At 38.0% G+C, this 20,070-nt stretch overlaps 2 protein-coding genes across 2 annotated transcripts in view; both read right to left on the reverse strand.

The window, feature by feature from the left end:
• LOC124795253 (transforming acidic coiled-coil-containing protein 1) overlaps positions 1–19,743 on the reverse strand; it is a 214,961-nt gene extending 195,218 nt beyond the window's left edge. Inside the window, exons 1-2 of the mRNA XM_047259195.1 lie at positions 19,631–19,743; positions 14,460–14,657 (exon numbers count right to left, since the gene is read on the reverse strand). Of these exons, the coding sequence (XP_047115151.1) occupies positions 14,460–14,648 (189 nt within the window). The 5' untranslated portion in view covers positions 14,649–14,657; positions 19,631–19,743. The remainder of the gene's footprint in view (positions 1–14,459; positions 14,658–19,630) is intronic.
• On the reverse strand, positions 18,026–19,408 carry LOC124796060 (DNA-directed primase/polymerase protein-like). The gene has a single exon (XM_047260148.1). It carries the CDS (start codon positions 19,406–19,408, stop codon positions 18,026–18,028), a length of 1,383 nt encoding a protein of 460 aa, XP_047116104.1.
• Positions 19,744–20,070: the final 327 nt, after the last annotated feature.

Genomic DNA, 20,070 nt, shown 5'->3' on the forward strand with positions numbered 1-20,070 from the left:
GCCGCCGCCGCCGCCGGTACTCCGGCCGGCGCCGCCCGCATTCGACGCTTCGCTGCAGCCGCCCAGCGCCTCCCAGGGTCACGCGCCGCCGATCGCTTCCCGTGACCAGCTGTCCTCCGCCATGGATCTCCCGCCCGCTCCGGACCACATGACGTCATCGCGCGTCGGCTACCCCGACGCAATGGAGGTCGACCCTTCGGCCCCTCCTGTTTCTTTACGGGCGCATAAACCGCAAGTTGACGTGCACCCTGGACTAGGTTTTCAGGCGTTTCCTAGCTCCCCTCGGACCGAATGGCCGGGTGCGGGTGGCACAGCCTCGCCTGTTGTTAGGCTCCCCACCTCATCGCATACGTCAACATGGGGTCCTCCCCACGGCGGGCGGAAGCCTTATCTCCCGACCGTTCGCTGATTTGCGGGGGAGGAATGTGGTGTCACCGCCAGACACCACACTTGCTAGGTGGTAAATTAAATCGGCCGCGGTCCATTTAGTACATGTCGGACCCGCGTGTCGCCACTGTGTGATCGCAGACCTAGCGCCACCACAAGGCAGGTCTCGTGATACGAACAAGCACTCGCCCCAGTTGTACGGACGACCTAGCTAGCGACTAGATGTACGAAGCCTTTCTCTCTCATTAGCCGAGAGACAGAATAGCCTTCAGCTAAGTTAATGGCTACGAACTAGCAAGGCGCCATTAGCCTTACAGTAATTGTAATTAAAGTCTCCTGTGTATCGTCAAGAGCGATGTACCACAATGATTGATTAAAGATAAGTATTAATCCAGCTACGTACTTTTCTTCATAGCATTAATTACGTAGCCTGTTCCAGTACTTCACGCCCGTCTGCATTAGTCTAGCGTGCATTTTCAGCCATCTCGATCTACAAGGTGTTGGCCCAGCTGCCGACACATCAACAATCCTGTGCAAGTCACTGCTTACGTCACAAAAGAGCAGTCTCTACTGAACTATTTCCAGCCCCTCTCATTATCACTACCTGACCCTCTATGAACAACAAATGGAAGAACATTATACAGCAAATTTGAAAGTAGAAACAAAAATAGATTATAATAACTCTAATTTAATGAACAATGAAAAAATTGAAAAGAAAATAGCAAAAATTAAAACAGAAAAAATTTATGAATTTTTGTATTTACAGCAACTGAGGACAACAAATGGGACAGTAAAATTAATAAATATGATATCATGTACTTTTGAGAAACTAAATAGTTTCTTTTTTATATATATATCAGGCTTCCAACGTATCTGAAAAGGATTCTTCACTATCAGCTTGTACTGCCAGTTCTGACTTACGGCTGTCTTAACTTAGGAAATAGCACAAAGAATACTAAAAAATTGACGGTAGCTCAGCAACCAATGGTTGGTGCATGTCAGGAATGGCTAAAGTGCAATTACAGTGTACCACAGCTTTCCCATTACGTGCTGCTGCTGACAATTTTTATCATTGTTCATAGCTAACAGTTGATAGTATACAGTAGCTAATGAGAATCGCTCAATCTTATAACCTTGGTAATCACCAATATTGTACTGTTTTTCCTTAATATGTTATGATTCCTGACCTTTGGTTAACAGAAACGCGAGCTCTGTCCACAGGCCCTGGTGGGCCCATCAGTACCGATTCACCACGTGTCATCCTCTGCCAGTGGCACACTTTGATGTGGTATGTAGAAGTGTGGGATCAGCACACCACTCTCCTGACCATAGACAGTTTTTGTGATCTGGAGTTGCTACTACTCCGTCAAGTAGCCTTTCGACTGGCCTCCAGAAGCTAAGTGCACCCTGTCCCAGTCCACCCACCATGGAAAAATTACTAGCAGTACTAGGAATCGAACCCAGGTTGGGACCTAATAGCACAGCTTAAAATGCTGCGAGTGAAACAAATAGTTAAATAACTTCATTTACAAAATACAGGAAATTATGAAGGAGTGATGTGACGCTATTGTAGTGATTCGAGAATTTCTGTGTAAATTCTAGAACCACTCAGCCTTCTACCGTCTCGAACACACAATATTCTGGATATGAGTGTGGGATGGAAGAATCCTACCTACTGCGCATCACATGTTTGTGTGTACAGGTTTAAAATCAGTCGTGGAAAGAAAGTAGATGCAGCAGTCAGACAGCACCGACAAATACCTGTCGGGCAAACCATAGATGTTATAGTGAGAGTGTAAGGAAGAACCATGGAGTTTATATGCAGCTCTGTGCTTATTGTGTCGCTGACTATTGTTATTAAAACAAGAAGAGTTGAAAAAATACTCTTTTAGACTCCTGACACAACCTTGTTAGAGGCAAGACTCATTTTATGATTCATGTTAAGAAAGGCCATGGTATCCAAGCCAACTGTCTTTTAACTGTAACTTTATTTGTTTCTAACGTCCGACTGTACGAGAGACTTGCAGGAAGCTACATATTCAATGTGGAAAGCAAGATTTTTATTGTGTATGGAGGTCAAACACATAGTTCGTTGACGAAAAGTAAAGTTTGCATGTCTACTTATTTCATAAGTAGAAAGAGTTTAAAAATTCCTGTACTTAGTGTTATTCGATGGAAAAGAAGTCAAGAGGGTTTCCAGCAGCTGGCTATTCAGTAAAGAAGAGTGGCTGCAAATTCCAAGTAAGTCACTTCGTAAAGAAGTGGATGGTGGTTTGGGGGAGTAAGCCAATATAACCCAGAACCACACTCACTTTAAGTCGTCAGAACATTGGAACATGGCGACCTGTGTGAAAGGGCTGAGAAAACAGGAATTTTAAGTCAAAAATGAGAGAAGAAGCTATTATGTGTTGCCATAGCAGCCAAACATAAGACAAGGAAATTACTCCGAGACACTGAAATATGTTCAAGTATCCGTATTTACTCGAATCTGAGCCGCACTTTTTTTCCGATTTTTGTAATCCAAAAAACCGCCTGCGGCTTAGAATCGAGTGCAAAACAAGCGGAAGTTCTGAAAAATGTTGGTAGGTGCCGCTACAACTATAACTTCTGCTGTCGAATATATGTAGCGCTACACAGGTATGCTTTGTAGGCACAAAGATAAATACTTTCGCCAAAACCTCTGCGTCAGTAAAAAAAAAAAAGAAGAAGAAGAAGAAGAAGAAAGGTGGAAGACGAGCTTTTTTTTTCTCCGCCCCGAGTTTCAACCACTGCATTTTCATACATTATCCAACGAAGTAAATACAAATTCCGTATTGTTCATCTTCGAATGTAGCAGAATTTCAATGTACTACGAAAATCCGACTGGCAAAACTGTTTAGGATGTTTGTCAATATGGCCAACTCTACGTTCTGAATTTTTTCCTACCAGTGAGAAGAGTTGGTTGCTAATAGGAATCTGATGAAATGTGAATCACATGCAGTATTCTCTTCACCATAAGAATAATCGAATATAAACATTTTGCCACGTATTCTTTCGCGTTTGCTGCTATCTCATTTAAATCCTGCCTAATAAACTACGAAACTAGAGTGAGACAACAGCAAACGCAGAAGAATATACTAATCGTGTCATGTTTATATTCGTATTATTCTTATGCCTAATGTGATACAGTCAGAAATGAAGTATGGCAACTGCCCAGATTTTTAAATCTAAGATGACTCTAATTTCTGTGCAGAATTTGATGTACTACAGAAGCGGCTGCAAAGAAAAATTTTCGCCGAACTCTCGTTCAGAACATGTTCTGAAATACGCAGTCTGTTATTTGGTTCTTGTTGATCATTATCAAAGAAAGCAGCAGTGTAAGTAACAACAAATAGCAGTCTCTTGCCATTGTTTCGCTAATGAGACGATTCCCCTCTCTCTCTCTTTTTTTTTTTTAATTGTAAGCGGCGGTAGCACGCACAAAAGCAAGCCATGCCGCGAGCGGCGACAGGCCGTAAACATGCACTGTCAGAATGCGACAAACAATGCATCACAGTACAGTAATGAATTTTCAGCTTAGGATGACGTGAACACCTGTAACAAAGAAAACGGCACTTATCAGATCAAAGCAAAATAAGCAATCAATTCAAACCAGACAGAGCACGTGAAAAAGGAATGGTACTCGCATAAATACGGATGGAGCGCCTGACGCATAGCAATGGCCACCTGGTAAAGCTTAACTGCTAAGCTTACGACTCGAACCAAACTACTGTCGCTGTATCGTCATTCATTCGACGTAAATTGTGTCTCATATTACAATGGACCAACTTTGTTTCGATTTGGAGGTGCGGCCTAAAACTTTTCTCTCCCCTTGAATTTCGAGTCGCAAATTTCAGGTGCGGCTTAGATTCGGGAATTTTTTTCCCTTTATTTCGAGTCTCATTTTTCAGGTGCGGGTTAGATTCGAGTGCGGCTTAGATTCGAGTAAATACGGTAAAAATTCCTGTACTTAGTGTTATTTGATGGAGAAGAAGTCAAGAGGGTTTCCAGCAGCTGGCTATTCAGTAAAGAAGAGCGGCTGCAAATTCCAAGTAAGTCACTTCGTAAAGAAGTGGATGGTGGTTTGGGGGAGTAAGCCAATATAACCCAGAACCACACTCACTTTAAGTCGTCAGAACATTGGAACATGGCGACCTGTGTGAAAGGACTGAGAAAACAGGAATTTTAAGTAAAAAATGAGAGAAGAAGCTATTATGTGTTGCCATAGCAGCCAAACATAAGACAAGGCAATTACTCCGAGACACTGGAATATGTTCAAGTAACCAATTTACATGGAAAAACATTGAAGAAATGAAAAATTTACAACAATAAAAATAGTGAAGAAAATTTAGATGTATTCGTCTAAGAAGAAGCACGCATAGAACGCTTAAGCTAAGAAGATCCAGTGCAGGGAGTATACAGCTCTCACATACATCGCAGGGACGCACATGCGGAAACCAACATACATCCAACGCAGGGGCCACCAGCTGCTATTCACCGATGCTGACCTGCCTCCACATTCACTCACCTACACAACTAGAATTCTACACCAGTGAGTGTGAAACAAAACCTGATTACTTTAATACGAAGTGGTACACGATACTGTTGAGTGAACTGTTATTGTGTAATTATCATATTTAAAGTTAGTTTTAAATGCTTACAAGAGCTAAGGCACATGAAAGTATGGAAAATATACACCAGGTTGGGGAAACTCAAGACCCAGCTGTTACCATGAAGATTAGCAAAGAAATGTCTGACTGGGCTGAGTTGATAAATTTAATCAAAGCTCAGAGTCTTAAGTTAAACTCATTAAATTCTCAATTAAATGCTAAGAGTGCAACTCTAAGTAAAGAACTAGAACAATTTTAAAAACATTTTTGGAACAGCGATCAGAAAATTAATTATTTTTATTTATTTATTTATTTATTTTTAAAGAGTGCTCCACCTACCATCTTCAAAGGATGCCATAGGTCTGATGATGGTCATGTGATATGACCGAAACCGGTCACCTATGTTCTTGTAGCATACATGGTGCGATCAAGACTGAAATTTTTTTTAAAGATCTAGACTTGGTAAATTCTCAATTAAATACTCAATCGACCCATTTAGGTTTGTTAAACGCCAAAGTCGACTCTCAAAGCAAGGAATTTAGTAATCTATGCGAAGGCGTGGGTGCTTTGAAGACTGAATTCGATGCCATAAGTAATAACGTAGAGAATTTAAAAGTAGATTTAAAGAACAAATTGACAAATTCTTTGACCACTCATATAAATCATATGTTTACTAACCTTAGTCAGAAACAGAATGATACTTTTCAAGATTTACTGAAAATATTAAAACTTGACATTGAGAACAAATGTAATAATGTAGAATCAGAACTTATCGAAAAGTTAGAATCTTTTGAAAACGTGTACAATATTAAATATAATGATGTAAGACAGGGAATGAATACTTTGAAAAAGAGTGTAGATAAGCATAATGAATTAATGCCAATTATTCAATCGCAAATTACAGGTGTCAATACATGGGTAGACACTGTATAAAGGAATTTCAAAGAGAAAATAGCTAACTCCAATATTATAGATATAATTAGTTTGGAGGAACAATTTGGAGAAATTACAGATTGAAAGGTTACTGAGAGAATAACATCCGGGAACGTATCGCCTATTCCTTCTTCCGAACTTAATGGTACCAGAAAGGATATGGACGACCTGTGGAGAGAATTTAAACTTATCCAAGACAAAGTAGAAAAAAAGGGTAACTTCCCCTAATGTTGTGTTAACTAGTGAAACAGTGACTGATTTGCAATGGGGAGCTAATTCAGGGTTATCCAGACAATTTCCTAAATTTAAATCGGATGGAGATGTACATCTGACCCATTTCTTAAACAGATTTAACCAAGCTTTGCCAAAAAATTGGGAAGATTCCAAGAAGATTGAATTTGCAGTGGGGTACCTTGTAGGGGAAGCCTCAGAATGGGGAACAGAAAAATACTGAGAATTTTTCTTCTTGGGAAGACTTTCAAAAACATTTAAAGAGAAGTACTGGTCTGCCAGTGCTCAAGAAAAATCAATATCAGATCTATGTGACCCACAATATTATAATACTTGGGGTACTAAATGGAAATATTTCGATTGGCATTTAACACAAAAAAGGGGGGAAATACAATGTAAAGGATATCCCGAGTTGTTTTTGGCATTTTTCAAGATAGCTTCCTGCACTGAATTCTTTTAAAATCTTCTGTAATCTTATTGCTTAGAAAACAAGATATGACAATGAAATAGAGAACAACTTAAGAGAATCACAGAAAAAAGTGATATCTAGACGAGATAAACTAACCAGAGTATGACATATGTGGAAAATATAATAAGATGTGATTAGCTGAATAACTGTTATGCCATAGTGTATAGATTTTCTATTTTGTATAGAGTATTTTATACCTTTTATGAGATGTGATATAGATGGGAGGGTTTGTATAAATTTTGAAAGGGCTGGGTATTGTAGCTGAAAGCATGATTTACAAGAACACATAAATCATGATCAACACAAAACACACATCACACCTTTCAAACAACACTCACAAACAAGTGTACCTGATTTTTCATCATTTTCCGTTTCCATAGGGTTGTTAGGATTTCCTTCGGGACCTCAAATGGTGAAAGTGGGACAAGTCCATTCTGTAGGAGACAATTTAACACCAAATCTCCTCCGGCATCTCACTCAAGTGCCTGAGTGGTAGGGATCCCGGGGGGAGGGATGGGGGGGGGGGGGGGGGGGGGGAGGTTTCCTATCTTTGGGGCTATCTTCTTTCTCTTCTTCAATCTTAGCATCCATATCTATTTTTTCCTTTCTTACTTCTCATTTGAGAACCTGTCTATTTTTTCCCTCTTTCCATATTCACAAACTTCTATAGCTGAAGTCCGTCCTTATTTCCGTGGTTACATATTCATGTGGAAATTGAGATTTTTATCGTGTATGGAGGTCAAATACTTCATTAGTTGATGAAAAGTAAAGTTTGTACGTCTACTTATTTCATAAGTAGAAAGAGTCTAAAAATTCCTGTATCTAGCATTATTTGACAGAGAAGTGAAGAGGGTTTCCAGTAGCCGGCTATTCGGTAAAGAAGAGTGGCTGCAAATTCCAAGTAAGTCACCTCGTAAAGAACTGGAAGGTGGTTTGGGGTAATAAGCTGATACAACCCAGATCCACACTCGCACTTTAAGTCATCAGAAAGTTAGACTATCCACATTTAACTTGTGATTCATCTTCACTTTCCGTCATTCATCATGCAAACTGGAGCCAACGGCAGCATGCAATGAAAGAGCCACAGTAAGCATAAGTACACTTTTATCACGAAGATTTCCAGGAGAGACAGGGAAAAGATAAAAATGCACCAGGGGTGGACAGGAATGTAAGATAAATTATGAATGTAATGAAAATGAAATACAGGTGGGTTGGACATATAGCCTAGTAAATATGGATGGTAAATAGACCAAAAAAAGTTCCTTTCTGGATACTAAGAGATGAAATGGACCAAGATGATGAGGTCCTTAGATGAAATTAGAAAACATATAGCACCAACAACAATGCATACAGCTGAAGACCTTAACACTTGTTAATGTCTAGAGGCTGCTTACATCCATCAATGTATGTATGTCAAATAGCTGATAATCGTAAGTTATATAATTATGTAAATTGCACCACTTCCAAATAATGTATCATATGTTCATATCTTTATATATGTAAACTGCATAAAAATCACTATTTCAGCTGCACGAATTTCCATTCTGTCACCAGAACAGTGCATTGTGGGAAAGGTAAAGTTTGAATGTAGGTGAAAGAGAAAGTGTCACAATAGATTCTTTTTGTGTTTATGTCATTACAGTTTTTTTTCTTGAAAGCAATGACATTATTCATTTATCATCTTCTGTAGATCCTATCAAAAAGAACTTTCTGGGATGTGGAACAAGTCAACGTATTCATTAACTAAAGAGAAGCACCTCTTTTGAACTTGATCTATACACTGTATTAACAGTTACCTACACCCTTCCTATACTTCTTAATGCTATTTGTGCTTATGCCAGCTTAAAAAACACTACTCTGAACAAACTGAAACATTCCAGCCAACATACAGCTCATCCATGAACATGGAAACCCAGCGCTGAGGATCGGAACTGTGTGTTACTTTGACTTCATGTTGGATAATCAGTCAACATGGCACCTGAACATCACAAACCGCTGGACAATGTGTTGGGTCATCTCAAACAAAAGTAACTGCTGCTAAATCCTACATTCAGTTAGCATTATCCTGTATCAGACACTGCTCTGACTAGTCCTAGTGGGGGGAGATGAGGAACTAGCAGACTCGCACATCAAATTACAGCAGTCTTCAGAAAGCAGGGTTACCACAAGTTTCCCCAAGTGCAATTCCCTGATTCCGAGACAAGTTTTAGGATTTTTCCCTGACAAATTTTGAGATATCAAGAGTAAGTTTAGATGTAAGTTGACAATCTGTCTTTGCAGCTACAGTACAAGAGACAATAGTGCAAATGAGGAAATATCTAACAAATAAAGTTGCAAGCAGATGACATTTCCCGATGTGAGCAAAAATCTTAAGTAACAACATTCATATTTTTTGTAATGAACTGTTTTTAGGTGGAGAAAGCAAGCCAAATATATGTGTGTTTATTTCATTTCAATAAAATGAAACACATTTGGTGAGAAAAATTTCCTTGGAGTCGCAAGACAGATTTAAAATACCGTCACTGATTTCAGAAATAGCCTCAGCAAAAAAGTAGGCCTCTTGAAGGAAGTGTATAAGGAGGGCAAAAATTGTGTAAACTAAAACTATAGGTGACCGCCAATAAAATGTTGGTTCTACTATGTTCATTATTGTCAGTTCTCACTCACTGTGTTATATCTATTATTTTGCAAGTATCGTGTGATTTTTCTTTCGAGAAATATATAAGTACATAGTGCACAAACTGACAGCAAACTTACTAGCAAATAAACTACTTTTGAAGTGCCAAAATGTACTAGAACAAATAAAATGTCTATGAAATGCCACACTGCACAACGTAATTGCAGGGAGACAGTCGCAATTCCAGAAATCTATCACCCAAGGCCTCTGGCCTGCTGAGGAGCACCGCATTTCTGGGTCCATGGATAAACCACGAAAATCTACTGCATTATGCCACACACAAACAGACCCGCCTGTGGGTAGATGGGTGAGACTAGATTTGATGGGCAGGGCCTGCACATTAGCGGGAACCGAGTGGCTTCAGATCGACAGGCCCGATATATTACAGATACATGCCAAAATGGCTTTTGGTTTGGCCCATCATGGAAATCCACTTCTGTGGCCAGCTATTCATGAGCCACATACAGCATGTTAATGAAATGAGTCCACGGTGATTAAGGCATGCAACAGCTCTCGTTCAAATCCTCTAAGAATCAATAATAACGAGGATAGGCACACACACCACTCAGATACAACTCATGCACACATGACCACTGTCTAAGGCCGCTGCACCTACACTCTCTGAGAATCATATCCAAGCAAACCACTCTTCATGCATCTCATCAGCAGCTGCTAGGCTAGCGACAAGAAGTGATAGCAGCACTGACTGCAAGCTGATGGGAGTGGTAGGAAGGGAAAAAGCAGTAGTAATGAGGGAGTAGGGAAGTGGCACACATATTCACCTGCACTCAACCAGCAACGATGCATGACACGATAGTAAACAACCCATCTCACCTAGCTGAGACAAAAACGAGATTTTTGCAGCTCTTTTTTTTTTCCTTCAAATTTCCCTGATATCTCATTGATGTGCTTGAAATTCCCTGAGTTCCAGAACATAGGTTAACCCTGGAAAGGTGCACTGCTAATGGTGCATGATTTGCCTAGGATGTCCACAAAGCTCAAGGTCACAGGTGTCATGCTACCCATCAAGGATGACCCTCTGGATAGATACCACACAACTGTTAGTGCGATAGATTCGGAATCATCATAGCCAGGCTCTTAAACATAAAATTCATCATAGTGCCAATATAGCATATTTGTATCTACTGAAAAGATAATCAGGAGGAATGAACGAGTTAAAAGGGATCATAACAACAACCAAACAAGTTGTATAAATTGCACACTAAATAAAATAGGAGGAAAAACCAGAGGATCATGGACTTTAACATGGTCAATGCACACAAAGAAGACACAGCAAGGACTTCACCACTTCTTTTTTTACTTTTCCAGAGTCACTGACTGTTTAGGAAGATAGCTTGAAGGTAGTTCTACCACATCAGCACAAGATTTTAATATTATGCCAGAAACGGCATCACAGCCAGAAAAATTAAAACCTTTTTATGGCACGTGTCCTATATTATTTTTTGAAGTATTACGGTGTTAGCTTGTATATATAATGATGTGTGCCTCATTTTAGTGATTTTTCATGTGATGTTAAGCACAAGACATTTGTTAACATTCTACCCTTTCTCATTCACCATGTAGTTAAGTATTTAGTTTTGGTAATAACTTTTCCAACTACAAGTTGAAGGCAGATCACTGATAACCTAAGCTACTGTTATAAGTAAGCTTTCAGATTTTATGTGGTGACATACAAACAAAAGCAGGTGCACAAACAGTTTTACCAATCATAATGCAATTGCCATAGGTGTGACATGTGGTAAAAAATAAATAAATAAATAAATATATTATCTCAGTACAGTATGATGCCTACCCCCCCCCCCCTCAATACCTCAAGTTCAAGGCACATTTTGATGCTTTGCGAAATATGGTCACAGCAGTGGTGTGCCATTAGTACCAGAAAGCATGTAGAATTACATAAATTATGTTTACCACAAATTGCCAGTGCAATAGGTAACTGGGAGAGCTTGTCTTATTAACAGTATTTTTTTCCTACATTATATAACTTTGTGGTTTTGCTGCCTTTAAGCTTTGAGCTGGTGCGCCTTTTCCATAACACCAGCGGGCACGTGGTGTACTTTGTACAGATGTAAAGAATAGCTTTTTTATGTTACCAAATTGCAGTTTAATCTTAGTTTAACTAAGCAATGATAAAATGAACTTCAATTATATGACCTAAGTCACTGTTTAATTAAGCAATAATAAAGTAAACTTTCGTTATATCACTCTATTGCCACATACAAGTGTTACACTACAGTAATGATCCACTCAAAGCATTATACTGTGCAGCTGCTTCAGATCCCAGCTGACCACTTATTCGAATCTGGAGCAATTTCTTGCACAGATCACAATTTTTTTCTTACCTAGTTCACTGTTTATTGTATATTACTGCTGCTCACTTGGAAGCAACAATGAAGGAATAGGTATGGGCTTGCAATTGTAAAACAATGGAAGGGTACAAGACAATGTTATCTGCAGTTGGCGCACTTTATACATAAGAAAACTGCTTGAGTCTTATTAATCTGAAAAGATGAGTGGGTCCAAAGATTCGCAAGCAGGATGAATATCAGTTGAGAATGACCAAGCTAAAATTCAATAGCCTCCTAGCCCATAGCCAAATTGGCATAAATTGATTCCCGACAGTTGCAGTGGGCAGCATGCAATTGCATTGTACACTTAACTCAATCAATCACATAATGTGATTTTGTAAATGGCGCTACGGCAATGTCTCAGTGTTCCCAGAACTCTATACATGAACATGGTTTTCACCTGCAGCCATTTGCACTTCGCAGTTGAAAGTTGGCAACAACCTACCAGCTGTCGGGGACTATCTTATGCCGAATCGACTACAACACGTATGCCAATTGAAAGGTAGATAGGGTCAGCTGTTGTGCTGTTTATCACTATTGGTTGCACTGTTGATAGAAATTTATCCCTAAAGCATGTTTACTTTGAGCATTATGGCCCAAGGACACACAAATACAGGAACTATACTGGAGAAGCTCATTACATATTTACAAGATGATGATGACAATATCTGGAGTGTGGAGCACTCAACTGCGCAGTTATCAGTGCCCAATCAAACTCTCAATCTTTGCACTATCCAGCCTCACCACTTTCCTGAATGATGCGGACAAAATAAACACCCAGATTCTGGGCAGAAAAAATCCCCAACCCAGCCTGGAATCAGGACCGGGACCCCATGATCCAGAGGCAGCAATGCTAGCCACTAGACCACGAGCTGCTTATGTGGTTTGTAAGGCATTATATGTCAAATCAATACAGAAAATAATAAAGTGCTACCATAGTGTTTCATGCCAACAAAGATGTAATTTGCTCCTCTAAAATTAGGATTAAACTTAATGGAATATATGGACAATCGATGAATTGAATCTCAGGTCTGTGCTTCATCTGCTTCTGTGACCACTTCAATCACACACATACACTGTGTGTGTGTGTTCCAAAACAATTCTCAGAATCATAACCCATCACCATTACATTGCTCTGTACAGGCCATGGTGGTGAATTAATAACTTAGGGATTCCTGACAACAATGATCTATTCTTGCAACACTGTTGGTCATGTTACTTTGCACTTTCTCTGTGAGACACATTGTTCCAGTACAATGCCTAAAGGCAGTTACTGAAGTGCTGGCGGGTAAGTGGCAGACTATAAACTCGAAAACGAGATTCGGTTACCTGTATTTTGTGCTGTATGTAAACTTCCTCCATATGAAAGGATTGAACCTGATTATAACAGTATGTAAAGACTAATTAAATGTGTTAATACATTTTGCTATTGAATGTATAATGTGTTTTACAACTGATGGCAGTGACACAGGATAGCTTTAATTATTTGTGGCAAGACAGCAAAATTTTACCATGTAGGCTGTTGTAAATAATTTCACAATACCTGAAGATGAGATGCAGATCAAAATGTGGAGTAAATACAGAATTATTTACCAGTAGTTGAAATGTGATTATGTTCAGTCCAAAGTCAGCCTTTGGAGTTTTTCTAATAATTTATGGGTCAGTATTGTTGGCCATCACTTACTTTCAGGGGGCAAATTTATAATAATGCCAATATATAAATAATTATAAAACAAAAAGGGATACACTACTTAGCTTTCAGAACTAATAGTTCCTTTGTTGGAGAATATTAGGTTGAACAAGGACAACAGGTGACTCCGACCCCAGGAGGAACGGGGTCCACTTGTAGGTAAGTACTAGATGGCAGTTCACTTAACCTTCTCCCACACATGCTGCATAATGAAGGAATTATCAGCTCCAAAATTTAGATAGTGTACCCACTTTTGCTTTTGTATACCTATCTGCACCTCCTGAAGGCACGTACTACCCAGCATAATTCTCTTATAATTTATTAGTTTTGTCAATTAAATTTTCCTTTGGTACAATTAGGAATTTTTCTGTCACTAATCTCATCTGGCAGAGAGAGAGAGAGAGAGAGAGAGTGTGTGTGTGTGTGTGTGTGTGTGTGTGTGTGTGTGTGTGTGTGTGTGTGTGTAAGCACCAAGTTGCACGACAACCAGAGCCCATGTTTAACTTACTAGATACATTAGTTTGAGTGCCAGAGGAAAGCAGCACACTACCTCCAATGCTACCTTGCCTAGTAAAGTTGCTGAGGACATCTTCCACCTCGAGAAACTTTGGTGTGTACATTCTGAAGCCAGACATTGCTAATCATCTGCTACGTATTGAATTGAATGCGCTACATCACACAGCGCATATTCCTAATAAAGTTGCAACACAACAAGCATACAGTCCAAAAAAACTTACATGAGACCGCAGCTTGCTCTCCTCACTCGAGTCCCGAAAGTTATTTTAAATAAAGTATAGCGATCAAATCATCGTGCCCAAATCTCTTCATAGCCCTGGAGGTGAAAACTCTTACCTGCCATTCACAGTTTACTGACAATTCTCTCTAACACCTAAATAAAATTTACTGTGAGCCTGATGATCAAATTAGGGTGCTCATACTACAGTATGTAATGTTCCCACATGACACTCTTTCAACATTAATGAATATTGCTTTTAGTAAATATACTGTATTATTACTGCACAACAATGTTGCACACTATGGGTCTACTAAATTATCAAAAATAATTTCAGCTTACCATTTTTTGTGTATTCTTGTTAAGATCTTTGAGGACAACTCGCTTTACATTATATTCCTGCATCCTCTTCACTGCAGTAGGTTTTGGCTCAAGTTTCATGACACCAGACACAACTGAATGGAGGACCGAGACTCCTTTAGACACTCTCGCATGTGAAGCTGGATATATGTTTTCAATTTGCTCTTCCATTGTAGATACCTTTAATGAAATTTGTAATCTTCATTAAAAAAATACAAATTTCCAAGAAAGAGGTTTCACTAAATAAGAAAAGAAGGAAAGTATATAGTGTCTTATTACACTACTGCACCAACCCAAGAATGGTGCTGTATGCAGCTCAAAGTTACAACCTATCTTTGGTCTTGAAATCAGCAGCCTCTGAGCTGTGACACTGTCATGAAAGCTGAGTCCAACCACATTTTGAGGAGTCATTCTGCCAATGACCTCAGTACCTGATCTGCAATACTGTCTCTGAAACTGCTATTTCTTGTAGTTTGTCAGCAACATATGCTTTAGTTTAGGGGTTCATTGGCCAGTTAATTAAATCTACCAGACTACCAATTGAATTTAGTGTTTTGTTGACGCTCTTCATAAACTATTAATAACCCTGGCATATGACATTTAATATGTGCCTTAACTTTTGCGTCTCTACAGTCATGTCCTATAATAACTGAGATTGAATGCGACAGCCAAAACACACACTTTGTTATTTCAAAGTGGTATGTGTTCAATCTATTTTTCATCACAGAATTCAGAGGTGGTTATGAAATGGATATTTACCATCAAACACAACCATGCCCCGCTACACGGTATAGAAAGAAAAGTATTTCCACCTACACATATGCCATGTTATGCATAGCACTCAATTTTTTTTCCAAATAGTGTACTCATATTTATGCCCAGCGTTCGAAACTTTATGAAATTGTCTATTCATAAACACCACGCATAAAAATGCTCAGCTCTTATTATGCCTACTTGGTGTAGTCTTAAACAATATTGGCACAAGAACCATTTAACATTTTCTTTATAGTACTTTTGATTGAAATAATCTTTTACACTTCAAGCATTGCTATAATCATAAGACGTAGATTTTCACAACACACACTTCAATAAAATGGAATACAACTAGATACAATCTTTGAACGAAATATACAATTTTGACTTCTGTTGATTGTACTAGCACAGTAGGGCTCATCACTCTTGATTTACATTAATCATGACCAATTATTTGAAACTTAAATCTAAAGTTTAATGATGACAGAAAGATCTATAGCATGTCTCAACAGAAGCTGCCATACTACATAAAGAACTCACAGTGAGGTTAATGGAGAGGATAAATTACTTTTCAATTTAATTCTTTGTGTTATACGTATTTCTGTTTCTAAAACCTTTTCTATGGTGTTAATTCCCCATAGAAAGAAGCTGGATATTTAAGTTTTATGTACTTATACAAAGTGCAAATAATAATGCACAAAAAAGAAAAGAGGTGGGTAGAAAGAAACAAGAACAGAAGTTGAGTGAAGTGAAAATTAAATACCTCTTAAGCAAAATTTAACAAAGAAATGATAACATGCTCTCCTTTAAATTTGATCAGCCCTGAATAAATGGAGCAAATCACAAGTGAATAAGGCAGTGAACATAAATTTTACTGCAATGTTTAAAGGAGTCTGCATCCAAAAAATGAAATTAAGAAGGAAGTACTTCACACAACAGTCCATTATTACTTTCTCAAAATTTTGCACATTGTACTAGCCCAATTTTGTCAGATATTACTATACACAAAAACGATCTTTGAATATCAAAACTAAAGAAGTATATTATAAAAAAAAATTGATTCTGAAAACAAGCATTGACAGACAAGAAAAGAAAAAAGGGAGCACTATTTAAAAATTGTGATAAGAGATGATAAATACCATTCAAATGTGTATATAGGTTATAGGATGAGGTAAGCAAAGAATTGAACTAGTAACAGGTTATAGGAAGAGAAAAACAAAAAATTAAACCAGTTCTTCATAAACTTTTTATTTCTGTTGAAACAATATAAAATTATGCAAAAAACCATGAACAGTTGAGAATTACTTGCTGGACTAAGTATGCCATTGGAACCACCACTGTAAATAAAATAGCGTAGCCAAAATTCATCATCTAATTTTTTGCCAGTAGATATACAAATAAACAAAAGATTAGTTGCACAGGAAGTCCTAGTGTTCTCTCCCATTCTACAGTTTCAGAACAACCAGAGAAAATTCTATGTAGGCCTACTGCACAGGAACAGAAATATTTTACAATACAGCTAGAAGTGTAGCATACACATACAACAATTGTAATTAACAAAATGCATACAAGAGGTGCAAATAAGTTTTAGTTACGTGCTTATTGTTTATTATGCAAAGTCTTGAGTGCCTTGGGACAAACTGTACAAACTGGGTCTAGTGTGAATCTTTTACTGTTTACAGTTCAGAAAATAAATCACAGAGAGCAAGAAGTAGGGGATGCACTAATACAACATCAATGCAAATAGTATTACATAATGACTTAGTGAGTTTTGTATTTTCCATCACGTGTTTTTGCTGTTGAAGCTACCAAATTTGTAAAATACACACACTCATTTTACTGATGCAAATTAGGACTTATGCTGCAACAAGTTCCATTTGAAAAAAGAAAACATAATGGAATTTTCGTATAGTAAATTCCACTGTCAAAACTGTAATGCAGTCTGTAACAATTTTTCATACTAGTACTTTATTGTGACTTATATTCTCTGTTAACAAACACACACATCAAAAATGCCACTGGTAATACAATGTAACATCAAACTTAGTAGTCACGCAATGGTTACCACTCACTTTTTAACTCTGTTTATTTTCATTGCAATTATCTTGATAGTTAAATAGATTCTGAAATGTTTCAACCTCCTTACAAGTTACAGGTCTAGTGTAACAACATACTCCTAAAAATATATATGTTATAAAAGGAAAAGACTAAGTTCTACTTAAAGCTTTATCATCTTATCACAAGAGGTGTTTAGTATTACACCCTTTACATCAGAACCTGATCTTTGTATTTAACAATAACAAAAATAGTACAAACTGATTTTGTAATTTCTGAAAGCATCTACACACAACCAATGACCTAAGTCAACTTTTAATTACAAGATTCTCTCTTCAACACTACTTATGTAAAGTAATGGACATGTGGAAAAGTGCAGTATACATGAAGAGAAAAGATCTGAAACAATTTTCCCCAAGCAAAGCATTACACCATATTTTGAATCTCATAGTCTGCAACTTCCACAATATCACATTTGCCTTCATCCCTTCATGCTAGTCACATTTGCACTCATAATATACAGAGCCTAAGTGTTATTTATTTAGTTAGTTTTTCGGCTTAAATAATGTCACCATTTTATTAACCTACATATGACATATTTAAAGTTTTTTCCCCGTAAAAGAAGAATTCCTATGTCTTAGAACTTGCACACAATTTTTAAACCTAACTTGTTGATCACAGCTTATATTCTTAGTGTTTCCTTCCATTCTTGTTCCCTTGAAACATGTCGTTTATGTTGACTATGTGGTTCCTCCTGCATATACCAAATCAAATTCAACACTGTCTAGAATTCCTATCATAGCATCATCAGGTAATTCAAAATCACCAAAGCCAACTTCTGTTTTATCTGTATTAAACATTTCATCATCTTCAAGAATGAAAGCAAGCTCCGGTGGCAATTTCCAGGCTTGTGAAGTGAAGCTTCTACAGTCTGGATCATGACATTTCTGATAGAAACAAGCTTCTGCCAAATTCACTATGTATTTGACGTTATTACTCCGGTGTTCACGATTTATATTATGACAGAATCTGTATCCAATAATGTCATATGAAATATACCCATTGGAACTGAAATAGGCCCAACGCCAAATTCTTCCAGGATCTATAAATTTACTAATAAAATTGTCGATTTGAGGATATGGTGAATTACAGGCAGAGGAATAATCTGAGTGCCTTTTTAGTTTCTTTCCTTGCTTAAATGATTCACAGTCTGAACCATAATCCAGAACTCTCCCGACTTCACTGGAAAAGTAAGTAACTAGTGACTCAAGAAAATACCACAATTCCAATTCATTTTGATTTTTCAGTGTTGATTTAAACTGATCTTCTTCACTAGTTGTTAATGGGTTGTTTTTCATATATTTTGTTGAACCATATACCCTAAAATGTCTATTTTTAGTGTAAACACTTTGGTCACAAAACAGGACAGTCTCACTTCTTCTATCCCATACAAACAATGACTCTAACTCTGACAGCTGAAAGAACTGTCGCAGTAAATGGTCATCTGCACTGACGCTGTGTGTAATTTCTTGGCAAATATATTTGACAAAATTTCCTACGCAGTAATTACAGTGAAATGCAGCATTAGGTATGATAAATATCAAGTGCCTACTGAATTTAGAAGGAGTGCTTGAATCCATATCTATTACATTTTTTCGAGAGACTTTTACATTTAATTCTTTATCAAGATAAAGAAATACAATCTTCAAAAACGTTTCAATCATTTTTGGCCCATTACTGGTTTTATTTGAAAGTTTGTCAAATTCGATGTCGAAATAGAGCTTGCAAACCGTATGCTCTACTATAATTTCATAAGAGCATCTTTCCTCAACTTTTCTCTGAACGTCATAATGCCAAAATACCTTTGGATTAGCAACCAGGAAGCTCCTACGACCCAACCGGTGTTGAAATGCAAATACCATTAAACCACACTTGCCATTACCAAATTTTAAAGCTGCTTCTTGTTTTCTAAACACTTCCCAAGTACTACTTGGGTCATTTGCGTCCGCCAATCTATGGCGGTATTCAACCACATACTCATCTATCTCTGCGACTGCTTTTACTTTTCTTGAATGTTTTTTACCATAAAATGTGGCAGGCGATAGACTATTTTCCAAAGTCATTGTGTATGTAGAAATTTCTAATATTTCAGCACACTTATGGCTTCTACGTTGCTGCACAACGTTTGCACCGTTCTTCGAGACTGGCAATGTCATAACATATTCAGCTCGCCTCCTGTCTATCCGGCGTCCTTATTTGGGACAGTAAATACCGTTACACAAAGCAAATACAGAAAAAAAGTGTTTCCTCAAATGTAAACTAAATTAACAATAAATACTACGTACCACTAGATATCTTCGATAATCCTATTACTATAACCGATGATAAAGTTATCACAACACAAGCAACCGCCAAAACAAATACCACATTCAAATCAAGAGGCGGGATCGAAGATCTTCTTCTAAAGATATGTGAACAGTTTTTACTCAGTGTGTCTTTGAATTCACCATACAGTAGACAATCTCTGGAGGAGCATTGCTTTTTGCGCATTTTGTCGATGTCAACATTAACACCAGAATTTTGCACATATGTCGTCTGACGCCTTTGGCTGGCTCCTCATTACACCTGACGAGGAAATTTACTAGCAGCAAGATAAAGCAAGTTCGCAAGAAGACGAGAACTCTCCGTGCTGGTAACGCCAAAGGGGAGACGAGGCAAACGTCTTACGATGCTTTGCTCAAAAACCGACAGCCAGCTGAACACTAACGAACACTACCGAATGCGT

Source organism: Schistocerca piceifrons, chromosome 4, assembly GCF_021461385.2.
Source record: "Schistocerca piceifrons isolate TAMUIC-IGC-003096 chromosome 4, iqSchPice1.1, whole genome shotgun sequence".
NCBI lineage: Eukaryota > Metazoa > Arthropoda > Insecta > Orthoptera > Acrididae > Schistocerca > Schistocerca piceifrons.

What these genes read in the sequence shown, in the direction of transcription:
- LOC124796060 (XM_047260148.1), bottom strand. Translation starts at nt 19,408, where the DNA reads ATGACTTTGGAAAATAGTCTATCGCCTGCCACATTTTATGGTAAAAAA.